Raw genomic sequence first — 17,324 nt, 5'->3', positions numbered from 1 at the left:
AGGAGCGTGCAGCAAACCAGACTTCCCACCCACCCTTTCCTCCAACGACTGTCTGTCCCACCTGTGACAGAGAGTGTAATTCCCATATTGGACTGTTCAGCCACCTCAGAACTCACTTTTGGAGTGGAAGAAAATCTTCCTCGATTTCGAGGGACTGCCTATGATGATGATCAATTTGATAGTTTGGGTTATCAAAGCCGATCTCCTCACAGATTGTACCTCCTGATTATGAATGTTCAAAATATTTTTGATATTTGTTCTCAATGCAAACCTTTTTGTTTCCCAAAAAATTAAATATTAAAATCGTCTCGATGACAGCTGATGGATACAAGATTTTTTCTCCAATTTCTCTGTGTAACTGGACCTGAATAAGCAGACCAAACATTTCACTTACAAAACTTTATTTTTGTATGACAATTCGTACAGGTGAACTAACAAGATGCTGGAAATAAATGATAGCAAAGTGACATCAGAGAGCACATACAAGTAGGTTTAAGTCAGTCTTGCTTAGCTTAAGTTTATGCTAATTTGGAGTTTGCTTGCATTTAAGGTATGGCACTCAAGAAACAACATTAACACGATGACATTTCTGAGGTTAAAAGAAAGAAGACTTGCATTTATATAGCCCTTTTCCCGACCTCAGGACGTCCCAAAGCGCTTTACAGCCAAATAAGTACGTTTTTGTAATGTAGGAAACGTAGCAGCCAATTGGCACACATTTCCCACAAACAGCATTGAGATAATGACAAGATAAGGATGATGAAATTCGACATTGGTAGGATATGCTAAACAGGCAGTATTGTATCAGTGGTCGATTATACGTTCTGCCCAATATTCTGCTCCAGTGTTTCTTACAATGTCGGAAAATTCGTATTTAGCTCTTTTTTCGCCCCAGCCCAAGTCCAATTTCACCCAATCTGTTTTAGTAATGTTGTTTATGGGATAAATATTGCCAAGGGCACCTGGGATAACGTCCCTTCTCTTCGAAGCTTATAACAGCGTTGAGGTTGATAATAGGGGAAGGAATTATTCACTGCCTGACAGGTACTTTGGTCCTTCCAGCTATACATCTGGAGCTAATCAGAACATAGGAATTAAACATCTATGGAAAAAAAACTCGACTGCCGCAGTGTTTTATAGCAGTGTGTTGAAGATGTAAAAGTTTCTCATATGGTAATTCAAATAAACTCGGATACAAAGATGTACATAAATTAAGGTTAACGGTGGGGACAGATAGGCAAGCACAGGACAACAATCCCTAATCACGTCAAAACCTGGGACACTCAGTACAAAATAAGTTGTCTACAAGACTTCATTTCAACTGTACGTGACTACATTTAAATGAACAACATATACAGTACAAAAGCAAAATACTGCGGAATCTGAAATAAAAATAGAAAATGCTGTAAATCTCAGCGGGTCAGGCAGCATCAGTGGAGAGAAACAGAGAAACAGAGTTAACGTTTCAGGTCTGTGACCCTTCATGAGAACCGACCTGAAAGGTTAACCCTCTTTCTCTCCACAGATGCTGCCTGACCCGAACATATACAGTAATCCTATTTTAAAAGATGTACAATGTTAGTCCACTGCAGATCTCTGTACCAACATCTCTACACAGGGTTCACTAGCTAGTGCTAAAACGCACACCTCCAAGCAGAACTTACCTGCTATCTTGAAAAAAAGATCGCATTTATATTATATACCGTTTAAAAAGGGGAATCACTGAGTAACAGCCACTGAGGTACCACTGCGCGCGGGTACAGCAGCCCATTACAGTTATATCATTAATACCGCGCCAATGATATAAAGTATCAATAGTTTTACTCAAAGTATAGTGATAGTGCAAATAACGTGAGCGCACGATGCCTAGTGGTTATTTAGTCTCTTCACAGAAATAAGTCATTTCATTCTAATCCTCCGTCATCTATATTGTGCAGGGTTTTTCTTCCTTATGCTAATTAGAAGTTTACAGTTTCGAAATAACTATTTACACGTGAAAGTTTTTAAATGCACAGTAAATTGAAGGTGAGATCAAATAGCACAGTTACTAGTTGTTATCGTTTGACAAGGCGGGAATGTACTGTGTCCAATTTGATATTCAGGACAAAGATACGCTTAGATTCCATTTGGCAGCTTCTAAAATGGGCAAAGTAAATAAGACTGTAGCCAAAGAGTTATCCTTGGTAGACTTTGTTTATTTTCAGATAACGTTACCATCGCATGAAAGCGCGAGGAAATGGCAACTTCACACATAAGCAGAGTCGCTGGATTGAGTTCTTCCGAAGTTAGGCACCCCTATCCTGTGCGGCGAGTCCTTGTTTCTGATTTCATATATGGATTTCCGCCGTTCCTGCACCCCCCTCACCGCCGTTTTAATCTTTCTCCAACCCAGGTGATTCAGTTCTGCCAGGTTGAGGACCACACAAAGTCCACTCACCGCGAACATGAAGACGAGAAACACCGTCTTTTCCGTTGGCCTAGACACATAACACTCGACCTTGTTAATACACGGGTAGCGGTCACACTCGTACATCGACGGGACGTTGAATCCGTAGAGGAAATACTGCCCCATCAGGAAACCAATCTCTAAAGCATTCCTGAAAACGACTTGGATGATATAGAAACGGGAGATTCCTTCCTGCCGCCGTATCTTCGACATTTTACTGTTCCTCGCAGCCGAGTTTTGCATTTCTTTAACTTCTAAAAAGTCTGACTCTGTCTCTTTGGTAGAATTTTCTGAGTTCTGAAGAACCCCGTTCACTATTGTATTTTTAATCTTATTGTCTTCTCGCTTCTTGTCTTTGTCCAAGCTGATGAAGACGGTGGAGTACTGTCTCTCCCGCTGTTTGGAGGACTGGTGGACCGAGTAGGTTATAAAGCAGAGGCTGGGAGTGCACACCATGATGATCTGGAATACCCAGTACCGTATATGTGAGATTGGGAAAGCTTTATCATAACAAGCCTGGTTACAGCCTGGCTGCAGAGTGTTACAGACAAACATGGTCTGCTCGTCATCATACACCGTCTCTCCGACTATAGCCACGACCAGAATTCGGAAGATCACCACCACTGTCAGCAAGATCCTATAAGGAGAAAAGTACATCGATCTAACTCATTCAATTGATACATTGGTATTTATAAAGTAGGGGCATTCACTAGATATTTCTGCGAGAAAGTCGGGAACATTTGCTCTACACATCCACCCACGTTTTATATTCATCGTCCCTCCCAAATCTAAAAAGCATCAACATATAGAACTTTGGAGGAGAAGCTTATTTTTACAAAGCAAAGCACAGATCCATTCATTGCCAGCAAGAATTCGCGAACTGTTATTTTTACACAGGTTTCTTACAGGCGAGCTATTTGCTTCTGAACATATGTTTACTTCTACCCTATCTGCTACAAGGTACCTTTGGTATTTCCTGGACTTGAGATGTTCGGCTATGTGGATTGCAAGGATTCTACTAGCAAAGCTAACCATCATTATGGATACATAATGGATTAACGTCTTCAGAATGAATGCTGCACCCGAAGTGACTTCGACGCGTTAAATGTTCATTTGCTGATTTTGCAGATCCTGACAATCCTCTTACCTTCCGATCATGGTCGAATGCTGCTGGACGGCTGCCTCCAACAGCCTTTCTAGTATCGTCCATTCTCCCATCTCTGTGCATCCGGCGAGAAGAACAGAACCAAAGCAAGGCAACCGGCCGGTCTGTTGGATTGCTCCCTCCTTTAATTGTCAATAAAAGTGCACAAAACCTGCCCAAACAGTCTGTTTAGCACTGGTCTGAACACGGCAGGGCGAAGCGTGAACACGCAACAGTACCTGGCCACTCAGCGCCTTCTCGTCTTTAGCCTGTCGTGCCGATTAATGTAATCTCGCTGGCTTTGGACAGGAGGTTGATGCGGTCTGAATGGGGGGGAAATTGTATTTAGAGTCTTGCGGGCTCTAATCTTCCTTTAAATACTTTCCTCCTGCGTCACTCACAAGCAGTTTTTTTTTGTAGGCATCAGCTAAATGAAGAAGGATTTTCTCGTTTTCATTATTTTGAAATATCCCAGGGCGGATTAATTTGCAGCAAAATTTGCATTGTAAGCTTATAGCACCGAAATACCTGGCACAGAGCTAGATGTTATAAATATAAATCGCCAAAGCCAAATCCAAAACCGAAAACCTTGCAGACACTCCGCGTGTCAGGCAGCATTTGTCCATTGAACACAAGTAGCCGTTTCGAGTAGTGACCCCTTTAACAGTCAATATTAAGACCAGTGGGCTGCAAAGTATCTGAGAAGAAAGAGGCGGTGCTGTTCTTGGAGTTTCTTTTGTGATCTGAAGTTGTTCAAGTCAACATTCAAGTTTGAGACTTGCTCATTTCTGAGGAAAGTTTTTGGAAGGGAGCAGCCACTTGTGTTCCCGGGACATGATATGCTACCTGATCTGCTGAGTGTCCCCAGTGTTTTCTGATTTTGTTTCAGATTTCCAGCATTTTGCCTTTTGTTCCTATTGTTCTGTGCCCTTGTAGTCTCCAGATAATTAACTAGGGAGCCGAGGTAAAGTTGTAATAACACCGTAGTGTTTACTTCACCTTGGATAAGATTTTACATTTCAATCCTGTATCCCATTACGTTACATAGCCACAAATAGCAATCACATCCATACTGATTAAATATTGCCATTTTTCCAGATTTCATCAGAAGGCGACTATAGCCCTTAACATCCTTCTTCTATCAATTATTACGTTAAGACGAATAAACGATAAAATGTTATTAGATTCGTTTCATTTATAGAAAATGCTGGAAATACTCAGCAGTTCAGTTCCCCTCCAAGTTTCCCTCCAAGCCACACTCTATACTGACTCAGACACTGCGTTCCTTCATAGTCGAAGAGTCAAAGTCCTGGAACTCCCTACCAAGCAGCATTGTGGGAGCACCTTCACCAGATGGACTGCAGTGGTACAAGAAGGCCCATCACCACCTTTTCAAGGGCAACTACGGATGGGCAAGAAATGATTTTTTAATCATTTGATTTTTTAAAGGTCAGCATCTGTGGAGAGAACAAACAAGTTCATGTTTTAGGTGTGAAGTCTTCCTCAATGAAGGATTACACTTTAAACCTTAACTTGTCAGTTCCCTTCACAGATGCTGCCTAACATGCTGAGTGTATCCAGCATTTTCTGTTTATATTTCAGATATCCAGCATCTGCAATTTTTTACTTTTTACTTGGTTCCATTTATATTGTTAAATTTGAAGAACAGATGACTGAATGGACTTGTGCAGCTATTGTAGACTGAGGTTGTTTGCTTAATTTAGTTCAATGTAATTCCTGATTGAGGCTCTTCTGCCGGACGTCGCTGCACACCCACTCGTATTCATTTGCATCAGTCACTCTATGAAACAATGAATCGACATCCGAACTGGGAAACTAATCTCGAATCATGAAAGACAGCCAAAGTTTGGCATTGAATTACTCTAAGCCCAAACATTTGGGAGGATGTTGTAATATATAGCTTCCCCTGAGTGGCCTACTGTGGTAATGTAAGTGCTGATGTAAATATAATAAAAGTCACATGATGTATTAGAGCCATCTTGTAAGTAATGTTTGGACAACGTGGATCATTTTCTATACCTCGGGAGCCTACTGTCAACAAGGGTAGTCATCGACGACGAGGTCCAACACCGCCTCCAGTGTGTCAGTGCAGCCTTCGGTCGCCTGAGGAAGAGAGTATTTGAAGAACAAGACCTGAAACCCGGCACCAAACTCATGGTCTACAGAGCAGTAGTGGTACCTGCCCTCCTATATGGCTCAGCGACATGGACTATGTACAGCAGGCACCACAAAACACTGGAGAAGTGCCACCAATGTTGCCTGCACAAGATCCTGCAAAACCATTGGCAGGATAGGCGCACCTACGTCAGTGTTCTCGATCAGGCTAACATCTCCAGCATCGAAGCATTGACCACATGCAATCAGCTCCGTTGGACCAGCCACATTGTCCACATGCCTGACACGAGGCTCCCAAAACAAGCGCTCTATTCAGAGCTCCAACACGGCAAGCGAGCCCCAGGTGGGCAGAGAAAATGCTTCAAGGACACCCTCAAAGCCTCCTTGAAAAAGTGCAACATCCCCACTGACACCTGGGAAGCCCTGGCCCAAGACCGCCCAAAATGGAGGAAAAGCATCCGGCTGAACACCTTGAGTTTCTTTGCCGAGAGCAAGCTCAACCCAAGCATCATTAGTGGAAGGAGCACATGGCAACCCAAGCACCCCAACCTTCCGTTCCTCCAACCACCATCTGCCCCACTTGTGACAGAGACTGTAGTTCCCGCATTGGACTCTTCAGTCACCTGAGAACTCATTTTTATTATGGAAGCACATCATCCTCGTCTCCGAGGGACTGCCTAAGAAGAAGAAGTCATAAGAATATATCACATTGGCGAGTGAGGATAGGATAATAGGATTCCCTAGCTGAAATTTTTGTTGGTGGATGATTCCAGCCAAACAACAGAGAGACTTTGAGAGGTTCTTTGTGTTGTAGCACAGTTAAAATTCCAAGATAAATTTCAAGCCCACTTGGCTGAACTTGGAGTCCAAATGTCCAAGCCTATGGGAATAATAAGGCGCTTGGGTGAGTTCCATCATGACCGATAGACTTTTGGAGCATATGTGGAGTGGCTAGAAATGTTTTTCACTGCAAATAGTGTCGTCAAAGTCCCCGATGATGAAAACCAGGTGGTGTTAGAAAGAAAACGGGCTATTTTCCTGACTGAAGCAGGCCCCGAGGTGTATGAAATCCTGAAAAATGTGCTTGTTCCTGTCAAGTCAAAGGACATGCCACTGACGGAGAGTCTAACCAAATTAGAATGGCACTACAATCATGAGACCCTGGAAATTGCTGAAATTTATCGTTTTGGAACATGAAATCAGTTGAATGATGAGGGTATCAGTGAGTACATTGTCGCATTAAAAAAGCTATCCATTCACTGTTATTTAGGAAACTTTCAGGACCGAGCATTGCATGACCACTTTGTTTGTGGGATGAAAAATGAAGCAATCAGAAGAAAGTTGTTTCCAACCCCTAACTTGACTTTTGATTTAACTTGTCAGACAGCTATGTCAATGGAAATGGCCGACAAATACTCCCAAGAATTTCGCGCCATTTCCAGTCATCAAACAATCGAGGTGAATTGCCTGCAGGTTAAACTAAAAGGCAGTTGGGCCCCAAGGCCTCAGCAACTGGCCATGGTAACAGTAAATTGAAATCGTGCTATCGGTGCCTGGGACAACACATTGCAAAAAGTTGTCCATTTGTGAAGGCAGAGTGTTTCTTCTGCAAGGAAACTGGGCATCTAGCAAAGGCATACTGACTGCAGAATAAACCGATGTACAATGCTATAAGTAGAAATCACCAGAGACTACATAGCATTGAAGAGAAGCAGCAGGACGGAGGTGGTTCTGGAAATACATTTCATCATGAGCACAAGGGTACCCAATAATAATTCGCGAAGTATCGTCATCCAAGTAGAAGTTGCAGGAACCAAGGTACCTATGGAAATCGACACTGGTGCATCTGTGAGCATAGTGCTGGAATCACTGTATCTCGACAAGTTGAGTGATTTTCCATTGGAGAAATCGAAGATAGAGCTGCGAGGCTACTCAGGAGATCAAATCCCTGTGGTAGGACATATCAGCATACCAGTGAAATACAAGGATCAGTCTCAGAGCTTACCTCTCTTAGTAGGGAACAAAGAAATGACAGAACAATTGAACAAATACTTTGGTTCTGTCTTCACGAAGGAGGACACAAATAACCTTCCGGAAATACTAGGGGACCGGGGGTCTAGAGAGAAGGAGAAACTGAAGGGAATCCTTATTAGTCAGGAAATTGTGTTAGGGAAATTGATGGGATTGAAGGCCGATAAATCCCCAGGGCCCGATAGTTTGCATCCCAGCGTACTTAAGGAAGTGGTCCTAGAAATAGTGGATGCATTGGTGATCAATTTCCAACTGTCTAACGACTCTGGATCAGTTCCTATGGACTGGAGGGTAGCTAATGTAACGCCACTTTTTTAAAAAGGAGGGAGAGAGAAAATGGGGAATTATAGACCAGTTAGCCTGATATCAGTAGTGGGGAAAATGTTGGAATCAATTATTAAAGATGAAATAGCAGCGCAAATGGAAAGCAGTGACAGGATCGGTCCAAGTCAGCATGGATTTATGAAAGGGAAATCATGCTTGACAAATCTTCTAGAATTTTTTAATTAGTAGAGTGGACAAGGGAGAACCAGTAGATGTGGTGTATTTGGACTTTCAAAAGGCTTTTGACAAGGTCCCACACAAGAGATTAGTGTGCAAAATTAAAGCACATACTATTGGGGGTAATGTATTGACGTGGATAGAGAACTGGTTGGCAGACAGGAAGCAGAGAGTCGGGATAAACGGGTTCTTTTCAGAATGGCAGGCAATGACTAGTGGGGTGCCGCAGGGCTCAGTAATGGGACCCCACCTCTTTACAATATACATCAATGATTTATATGAAGGAATTGAGTGTAATATCTCCACGTTAGCAGATGACACTAAGCTGAGTGGCGGTGTGAGCTGTGAGGAGGATGCTAAGAGGCTGCAGGGTGACTTGGACAGGTTAGGTGAGTGGGCAAATGCATGGCAGATACAGTATAATGTGGATAAATGTGAGGTTATCCATTTTGGTGGCAAAAACCGGAAGACAGAATATTATCTGAATGGCGGCAGATTAGGAAAAGGGGAGGTGCAAAGAGACCTGGGTGTCATGGTACATCAGTCATTGAAGGTTGGCATGCAGGTGCAGCAGGCGCTGAAGAAGGCAAATGGCATGTTGGCCTTCATAGCTAAGGGATTTGAGTATAGGAGCAGGGAAGTCTTGCTGCAGCTGTACAGGACCTTGGTGAGGCCTCACATGGAATATTGTGTTCAGTTTTGGTCTCCTAATCTGAGGAAGGACATTCTTGCTATTGAACGAGTGCAGCGAAGGTTCACCAGACTGATTCCTGGGATGGCAGGACTGACATATGGGGAGAGACTGGATCGACTGGGTCTGTATTCACTGGAGTTTAGAAGAATGAGAGGGGATCTCATAGAAACATATAAAATTCTGACGAGACTGGACAGTTTAGATGTAGAAAGAATGTTCCCGATGTTGGGGGAGTCCAGAACCAGGGGTCAAAGTCTAAGGATAAGGGGTAAGCCATTTAGGACTGAGATGAGGAGAAACCTCTTCACTCAGAGAGTTGTTAACCTGTGCAATTCTCTTCCGCAGAGAGTTGTTGATGCCAGTTCGTGGGAGTCGACAGACAGATAGATGCTCACTAAAGTGGATACTGAAGGTAGTGAATTGATCTGACACATGGTCCAGATTGTAGGGCTTATCAGTATTAGGAGGTTCTGAGGAATCGGAAGTTCCTCTACCTTATGGTAGGGATTGTAATATATCGTAAATTGACCGATTGTATGTAAAACTCGCTTATGTATGTAAAGCACGATTATAACATTCGCTTACAATGAGTTTTAAGCAGGGGAAGCAGCAAAGCTTGCTACACAGTAAAGCTTGATGGTTAATGAACCATCTGTTGTGTTAACCTTAATACAGACTGAGCGAAACTTACACTCAGTACTGAATAACACATCCACCAAGGACAGGAGGGAGTCAACAGTCTATTGTAGCAACATCTGAAGGGATGTTTGGGAACATAGATAGCAAACTCTGGGAAGCAAGGTTAATTCACATGTCATGAGGAACTGAGGCAAAGTTGATACCACTGAATAACACATTCCAGAAGGGTGAGATGTGATGGGAGATGGATAGGTGGGGGGAACCACTCAGAGCTAGTCTGATGTAACTTCGCTGATAGCAGTAGGCCAATCGGTGGTTTTGTAGGAGGGTTGCACACCTCAGAAACTGTATAACTGTAAATGTAAAACCTTTGTTCTTAGAAGGTTCATCTGTGAACCCTTCTCCTGCATGCTTGAATAAAAACCGGTTGAACTAAGGTTTCGTCTGAGTGATTCCATGGTCGCTATACAGGCGGGGATACGGGCGGGTTTCTTTTCCTTATATCATGGAGTCCACCTTGAAGAAGAGAAGTCTTCTTTTTACCCCAACGAACTGAAGTCTGAAGTTCTAGAGAGTTAAAATGTAGATCAAGGGTTGCCCTTGGAGAAAAACTTTCCCCAGGATCACCCTAGAATGAGTCTAAGCTCAACACCAAGTTTGGAATGTTCTGTTCAAGAGTGAAGGTATCCTCCTTCAGATAGAAAACCAGTGGTTAAGTTTGATTTGAAATATGGCAAAATAAGTCCATATCTTTTGTTGTGTATAACCATACAACTTATGGATAATGATTATTTTGTTATGGTTACTTCTTCATTAAGGAGGGTGAAATGTAATATAGAGTTCCACCTAATGGAATACTGCTACACCTAGTGGACTACTGTGGTAATGCAACTGCTGATGTAAATACAATAAAAGTCACATGATGTATTCGACCCATCTTGTAAGTAATGTTTGTTAGTGGTGTCGTAAGAATATAACATAGGTTTAAAAAAATAAATCTTGATAACTTCAAAATACTGGTTTTCTTTAAATCTGCGATGCTTACCTTGTTTTGTCAAGGTAAATGCAGCAAATAACCGATCTACCTACAATTCTATTAGTGGTGTTGAAATATGAAGTCTAGTTTAATTGGGCATGTTTGTATTGATGCTGGAAACAAAAATAGAGAGAGAAATGGATTGTACTTCCATCTTCATAAACCTTGTAAGACGTTTCGTACAATATTGGTGTTATGCCCCATTGATTTTATTCAAAAATGCTGAAAGGTTTAAAATTTACCCTACTCCGGCTTCAAAAGCATTGAGATGAATTTTACTCTCAGTTCATGGGACACATTAAGATAGAAACATTAAAAAACGTTAATTGATTATACTGCACTTTGAAAATTTCCATGTACACTTTCCATCTCCACCAACATTTGGAAAAAAATTGAAACAAAATCGTTACCATGTTGGGCATGTATGTGGAAACTACATAAAGTGGAGCATTATCCTCAAGAACCATCAGATTATATCCAGCTTTAGAAATCCCCAAACAAAATTAATCCCGAAATGTTGCCTAAACTTTCTTAAGGGACCACAGTTGTAAAACAGAGAATATATTAAGTAAATAATCTAATTTAATGCCAATAAGTTAAAACAATACCTTGTCAACAATAATCTAAACAAAGGTTTACTTGTGAAGACTATCTGGTGGAGAATTAATTCATTAGTGCTGCAATAGGTGTTGACATTTGAAACCCAGTCCTAGCTATTGGGCGGGGTGGGGGGTGATGTGACATGTATTGTAATTAATTGTATTTCTTATTGGTTCATAACCAAATTTTGATTGTATCTACTTTTTGCTTTTACATATATACAGCTAATACATTATCTACAAAAACACTCGCTTGTGTGTTTATTAACAGTGTAAATACAGTGTAATGTTAAGTGTTATTGGAGAGGACTTAGCTGCCTAGTCGTTTTTACAATTTTTTTTTACTGGATATTCAAGAAAGCACATTTTCTGAAACTACTACATGTACATTCTTGAAGAAGCTAGTATACATAGAATTATACAGCACAGAACGAGGCTATTTGGCTCATCATGGATGTGCCGGCTCTTTGAAAAAGCTATCCAATTAGTTCCACTCCTCTGCTCTTTCCCCAGAGTCCTGCAAATGTTTTCTTTTCAAGTATATGTCCAATTCGATTTTGAAAGTTATCATTGAATTTGCTTTCTCCACCCTCTCTGACAGTGCACTCCAGATCAGAACAACTCTCTGCATTAAAAACTCCCCTCAAGATATGAGCCACCTCTAGCAGACAGTCTCACACTGGCTAGGCTATACATTAGATATAGTATTATTACAGTCTGGTACAAAGTGACATTGTTAAAGTGCCCAGAGGGTCCATTTGGACCTCGTGAGAACTTTTTCAACTTAGTAAGAAATGTTTTTAATGCTATCGAGAAGGGATATAAACACCTCCTCTCTCTCATAATATTAAAATTGAGTGTATGCGGAGTTCTGAACAACTGTTAAACATATATGGACAGAGCACGCTTCTCTAAGATCAGCCACTGCAAGGTGCACCTAGAATCTAAGTCGGGCCTGCCCACTGTTCATCACGTTATACATGATATATTTCTACTACTACTTAGGCTACAATGGGAATGTTGCTCTATAAGTCCAGAATTAACCTGGATCTGATTTCAGAGAGGAGCTGTGAGATATCCTCTGGAGCAGGTAGTCTCAGGCCATTTAGATTTGACACCAGATGCAATGATGTGTCAAACATGATTTGAAAAGTACTCAGGGCATTTTTTACACCTTCCAGGCACTTTATAGACATACCTGGAGTTGAGTTAAAAGTTTAGAATGAGGTACCTTAATCCCGGCCTCCCCCGCCCTCCTAAGAGTATTTAAATTTAAGAAGCTGGGACAGGAACTCTGTGCACTTGTGCAATCACACATAGCCAGAGTTTTCTCCTGTGCAGCGGAATAGCAATTGCAACCAGACAGTTTAAAGGGGATACTAACTTCTAAGATGGGCATCTGCAGTATAAATTCAGCAACAGGTACAGGCTTGAGACCAATATCTGGCACAGACTTTAAACCAATAAAACCTGATTATCTCCCTATCCCCATGAAAAAAAAGAGAAACTGGTGCTTGCTAATTTTTTTAACACTGAAGAACATCTAAAATACATTCTTTAAATTATATTGTATTTTTGCTTTTCATGTCAGATTAGTTTTTAAGCGATCTTCAAAGTGATCACGAAAATAAAGTACTGGACCAATATTTGGCATTAATGGTTCTTAGCGTGTATGAGACTACATTTCAAAAGTATTTAATTGGATGTGAAGCATTTTGGGACATGCTAAAATCATGAAAGATGTTAAATAAATGAAAGTTATTTCTTTCTTTCTAATTATGGGATCCTCTTTAAAATATTGTATCACTTTTACCATTTTTTAATCAGTTTGATCTCTCTGCATCAGAAACCAAAAATAATTCCAATATTATTTAGATCCATTTGGTTATTATATTGCCTGCCCATTGTTAGAATTTGGGACAATGAGTGCTGCTCTTGAAAGAGATTGGTTCAAATGCAGTTGCGCAACAGGAAAAAAGCTTTTGTTATTGCCTCTTGACTGATTAGAAATGGTTATAGGGATGAAAAATAGGCCAATCCTCCATCAGTAGTGTTATGCCACAGAAATCACTGACTGTATTAAAATATTGACTCAGCCTCCTGTGTAATTGGATTATACCAAATATAAGAATATAGATAAACTGTTTGTCTCAGTCATCAGTTTAGATAGCAGCTTTCAGAGTTTGTCAAAACCCAAGCCTTTCCGTAGTGTATTATACTGTACTTCATCTCTTTTCCATACAATCATGCAGCTGTACTATATAACATTTCACAGCAACGTCGGCATGAATATTAGAATAATAACATTGTATGATTATATAAAGTTCTGACTGAGTGCATTACAGGTGGAACCGCAATTGGCAATTCTTACAATTTTAGCATCAGCCTTAGATATTCCTCAGGTGCTGCGGCGTTGGTCATTCCAATAGATGTTCTGAGCATCTTACATTTAAGAATGTGTCCACACTGCCCATTATATAACTATGCTACAGCGTAACACAGTAGTGCAACAATAGGACCCCGTTGCAATCTGAATTGAATATTCGTGTCTTTCACATATGCCCTCATGTGTGCTTCTCCAATCATTTCGAAGGGAAACTGACAAATACTTCATTAAATAAGGCCAGACATGAATAATTAAGCTACTTTATTTCACAGACAAGTGAAAACACAGATTAACAGTCAAAGCAAATTCCAGAAACTCAGTCTCATTTCTCTTCCATTTCTCTTTCTCTTTTCATAAATCTAGGCTGACACTCCAGTGCAGTGCTGAAGGAGTGCTGCACCGTCGGAGGTGCCGTCTTTCAAATGAGACGTTAAACCAAGTCTGCCCCCTCAAGTGGACATAAAAGATACCATGGCACTACAAGTTGTACCTCTCTAGTCCGGGACTCTTTCATCCGGAAACATCCGTGGTTCGGCATTAGTTGGGCCTGCAGGAGTTTCGATCGGCTGTCATGGCTGATGAGTCAGTGTTTTTGGCGATCGGCTGGGAGCATCTGTCAGTCAGTGAGTGCATATGCGGGTGCTGAGGGAGCCATCCACAGGCTGCCGTGGCACACACTCACACATACAGGAGCCCGGGCACTGTCCATCGGTACCGGTAAGCGAGACCTCCTGTGGTTTGGGAAATTCTCTGTTCCAGCACCGGTCAGGTCCCAGGGTGCCGGATTGGAGAGGTACAACTCTATTTCGAAGAAGAGCAGGGCAGTTATCCCCGGTGTCCTGGCCAATATTTATCCCTCAATCAACATAACAAAAACAGATCATCTGGTCATTATCGTATTGCTGTTTGTGGGAGCTTGCTGTGTGAAAATTGGCTGCCACGTTTCCCACATTGCAACAGTGACTACACTCCAAAAGTACTTCATTGACTGTAAAGCGCTTTGAGCCATCTGGTGGTCGTGAAAGAGCCTATATAAATCCACGTTTATTTTTCTTTCTTTCCTAATTTAAAAAAAATGAACCGCACAGCTTATCCCTTTTGTGGATTGTTTTCTTTTGGCATCACTTTTCTTTTTAGGCAACATTTATCTGCAAGAAGCATTGACGTCCTGTATTTTTGTTTTCATTTGTGGGCCTCAAGCCTATACCTTGAAGTCTCTTAATTTTTTTTAAAGCTCTGAGCATTTGAAATCAGTAGAAGATCAGCTGGTCCATCTAGCCTCTCCCATAATGTTGTGATGCCTTATGCATTAAGTCAAGAGATTCCTTACCTATTACAGGAAAAAACTCTGGAAAACTCTCCAATCCCGTTAGGCTATTCAAACTAATTCAGGAGACCACGTTGAAAATGGCTTTGGTACCTACCGCGTGTAGATGCAATCTCCTCCCAATCCAGCTCTTTTTTGAAGGTATACAGTGCTCGTCTTATAATTGGCAACTTATTCCATAGATCAAAAGCTCACTGCCTTGCAATGTTCCCCATAATTTTCTCTTTGGGTGCGTGGCCCCTTTAAAGGGCTGTGCAGCCCTTTCACAACTTTATAAGAACATAAGAATATAAGAATTAGAAGCAGAAGTAGGCCATTCGGCCCCTCATGCCTGCTCTGCCATTCGTCTTCTTCTTCTTAGGCAGTCCCCCGGAGTCGAGTATGACTTGCTTCCGCACTAAAATTAGTTCTAAGGTTACTGATGAGACCAATACAGAATCTACAGTCTCTGTCACAGGTAGGGCCGATGGTGGTTGGAGGGACGGGTGGGTGGGGGGCTTGATTTGTCGTTCACTCCTTCCGCTGTTTGTACTTGGCTTCCGCATGCTTCTGACGAAAAGACTTGAAGTGTTCAGTGCCTTCTCGGATGCTTCTCCTCCACTTTGAGCGGTATTGGGCCAGGGATTCCCAAGAGTCAGTGGGGATGTTACATTTTTTCAAGGAGGCTTTGAGGGTATCCTTGAAACCATTCAATAAGATCATGGCTGATCTTCCAACTCAACTCCACTTTCCTGCACTGTCCCCATATCCCATGATCCCCTTAATATTCAAAGATCTATCGATCTTTGTCTTGAATATACTCAAAGACTGAGCCTCCACCCTCTGAATGAGGAAGTTTCTCCTCATCTCAGTCCTAAATGGTCGACCCCTTATTCTGAGACTGTGACCCCTGGTTCTAGGCTCCCCAGCCAGAGGAAACATCCTCCCTGCATCTCCCCTGTCCAGCCCTGTAAGCATTTTGTATGTTTCAATGAGATCACCTAAACTCTAGAGAATATAGGCCTAATCTGCTCAATCTCTCCTCATAGGATAATCCCCCATCCCAGGAATCAGTGTGGTGAACTTTCGTTGCACTCCCTCTATGGCATGTATATCCTTCCTTAGGTAAGGAGACCAAAACTGTGCACAATACTCCAGGTGCAGTCTCACCAGGGCCCTTTATAATTGCAATAAGATGGCTTTACTCTTATACTCAAATCCTCTTGTAATAAAGGCCAACATACCATTTGATTTCTTAATTGCTTGCCGTACCTGCATGTTAACTTTCAGTGATTCGTGTACAAGGACACCCAGGTCCCTCTGAACACCAACATTTTCCAATCTCTCATCATTTAAAAAATACTTTGCTTTTCTATTTTTCCTACCCAAGTGGATAACTTCACATTTTTCCACATTATTTTCCATTTGCCATGTTCTTGCCCTTTCACTTAGCTTGTCTATATCTCCTTGAAGCCTCCTCACAATTTACATTCACACCTAGCTTTGTATCATCAACAAACTTGGATATATTACATTTGATCCCCTCATCCAAATCATTGATATAGATTGTGAATAGCTTGGGCCCAAGTACCGATCCTTGCGGTACCCCACTAGTTACAGCATGCCAACCCGAAAATGACCCGTTTATTCCTACTCTCTCTTTTCTGTGCGTTAACCAATTCTCAATCCATGCTAGTATATTACTCCCAATCCCGAGTCCTATTTTTGTTTAATAACCTCTTGTGTGGCACCTTATTGAATGTCTTCTGAAAATCCAAATACATCACATCATCTGGTTCCCCCTTATTTATTCTACTAGTTACAACCTCAAAAAACTCTAGCAGATTTGTCAAACATGATTTCCCTTTCATAAATCCGTGTTAACTCTGCCCAATCTTATTATTATTTTCTAAGTGCCCTGTTATCATGTCCTTAATAATAGATTCTAGCATTTTCCCTAAGACTGATGTCAGGCTAACTGGTCTGTAGTTCCTCATTTTTTCTCTTCCCTCCTTTCTTAAATAGCAGGGTTACATTTGCTACCTTCCAATCTGCTGGAACCATTCTGGAAGCTATGGAATTTTGGAAGATGTTTAAGATTTAAACATTGCAAAAGCCAATGCCCAGCTGTGTGGGACCAGCAAAGAGCTGCGTGACCAGGCAGGTTCTGGGGAGCGTTACTGCCTAGTAGGGTTGCCAACTCTGGTTGGACATATTCGGGGAGATTTCATCACATGACCTCCCGCCATCTAACATCCGACCCCCATGCTCTCGCCATTGGTCACCCGTCACGTTCAGCTTCATGGCGCACCTCCTTCCCACATCAATTGGAAAGCGGATAGGCTTTTTGTTACTCGATTCTTGACTGCCAGTCACACAGCATTTTACCCATCTCCAATATTTTAT

General features: G+C 41.7%; 1 protein-coding gene across 1 annotated transcript; it reads right to left on the bottom strand.

Moving 5' to 3' along the window:
• Nucleotides 1–2,245: 2,245 nt before the first annotated feature.
• LOC139262287 (gap junction delta-2 protein) lies at nt 2,246–3,664 on the bottom strand. The gene is made up of 2 exons (XM_070877441.1): nt 3,594–3,664; nt 2,246–3,083 (listed from the first exon to the last, which is right to left on the bottom strand). The coding sequence occupies exons 1-2, from the start codon at nt 3,662–3,664 to the stop codon at nt 2,246–2,248; spliced, it is 909 nt and encodes a 302-aa protein (XP_070733542.1).
• Nucleotides 3,665–17,324: the final 13,660 nt, after the last annotated feature.

The sequence above is a fragment of the Pristiophorus japonicus genome, chromosome 4 (genome assembly GCF_044704955.1).
Source record: "Pristiophorus japonicus isolate sPriJap1 chromosome 4, sPriJap1.hap1, whole genome shotgun sequence".
Taxonomy (NCBI): Eukaryota; Metazoa; Chordata; class Chondrichthyes; family Pristiophoridae; genus Pristiophorus; species Pristiophorus japonicus.
The sequence above is the reverse complement of the archived record's forward strand: the minus strand, read 5'-3'. Positions and strand labels throughout refer to the sequence as shown.

Excerpts from the sequence above, each read along its gene's own strand:
- LOC139262287 (XM_070877441.1), bottom strand. The coding sequence starts at position 3,664 with ATGGGAGAATGGACGATACTAGAAAGGCTGTTGGAGGCAGCCGTCCAG. Across the intron at positions 3,084-3,593 it reads CATTCGACCATGATCGGAAG|GATCTTGCTGACAGTGGTGG; the intron begins GTAAGAGGATTG and ends TTCTCCTTATAG.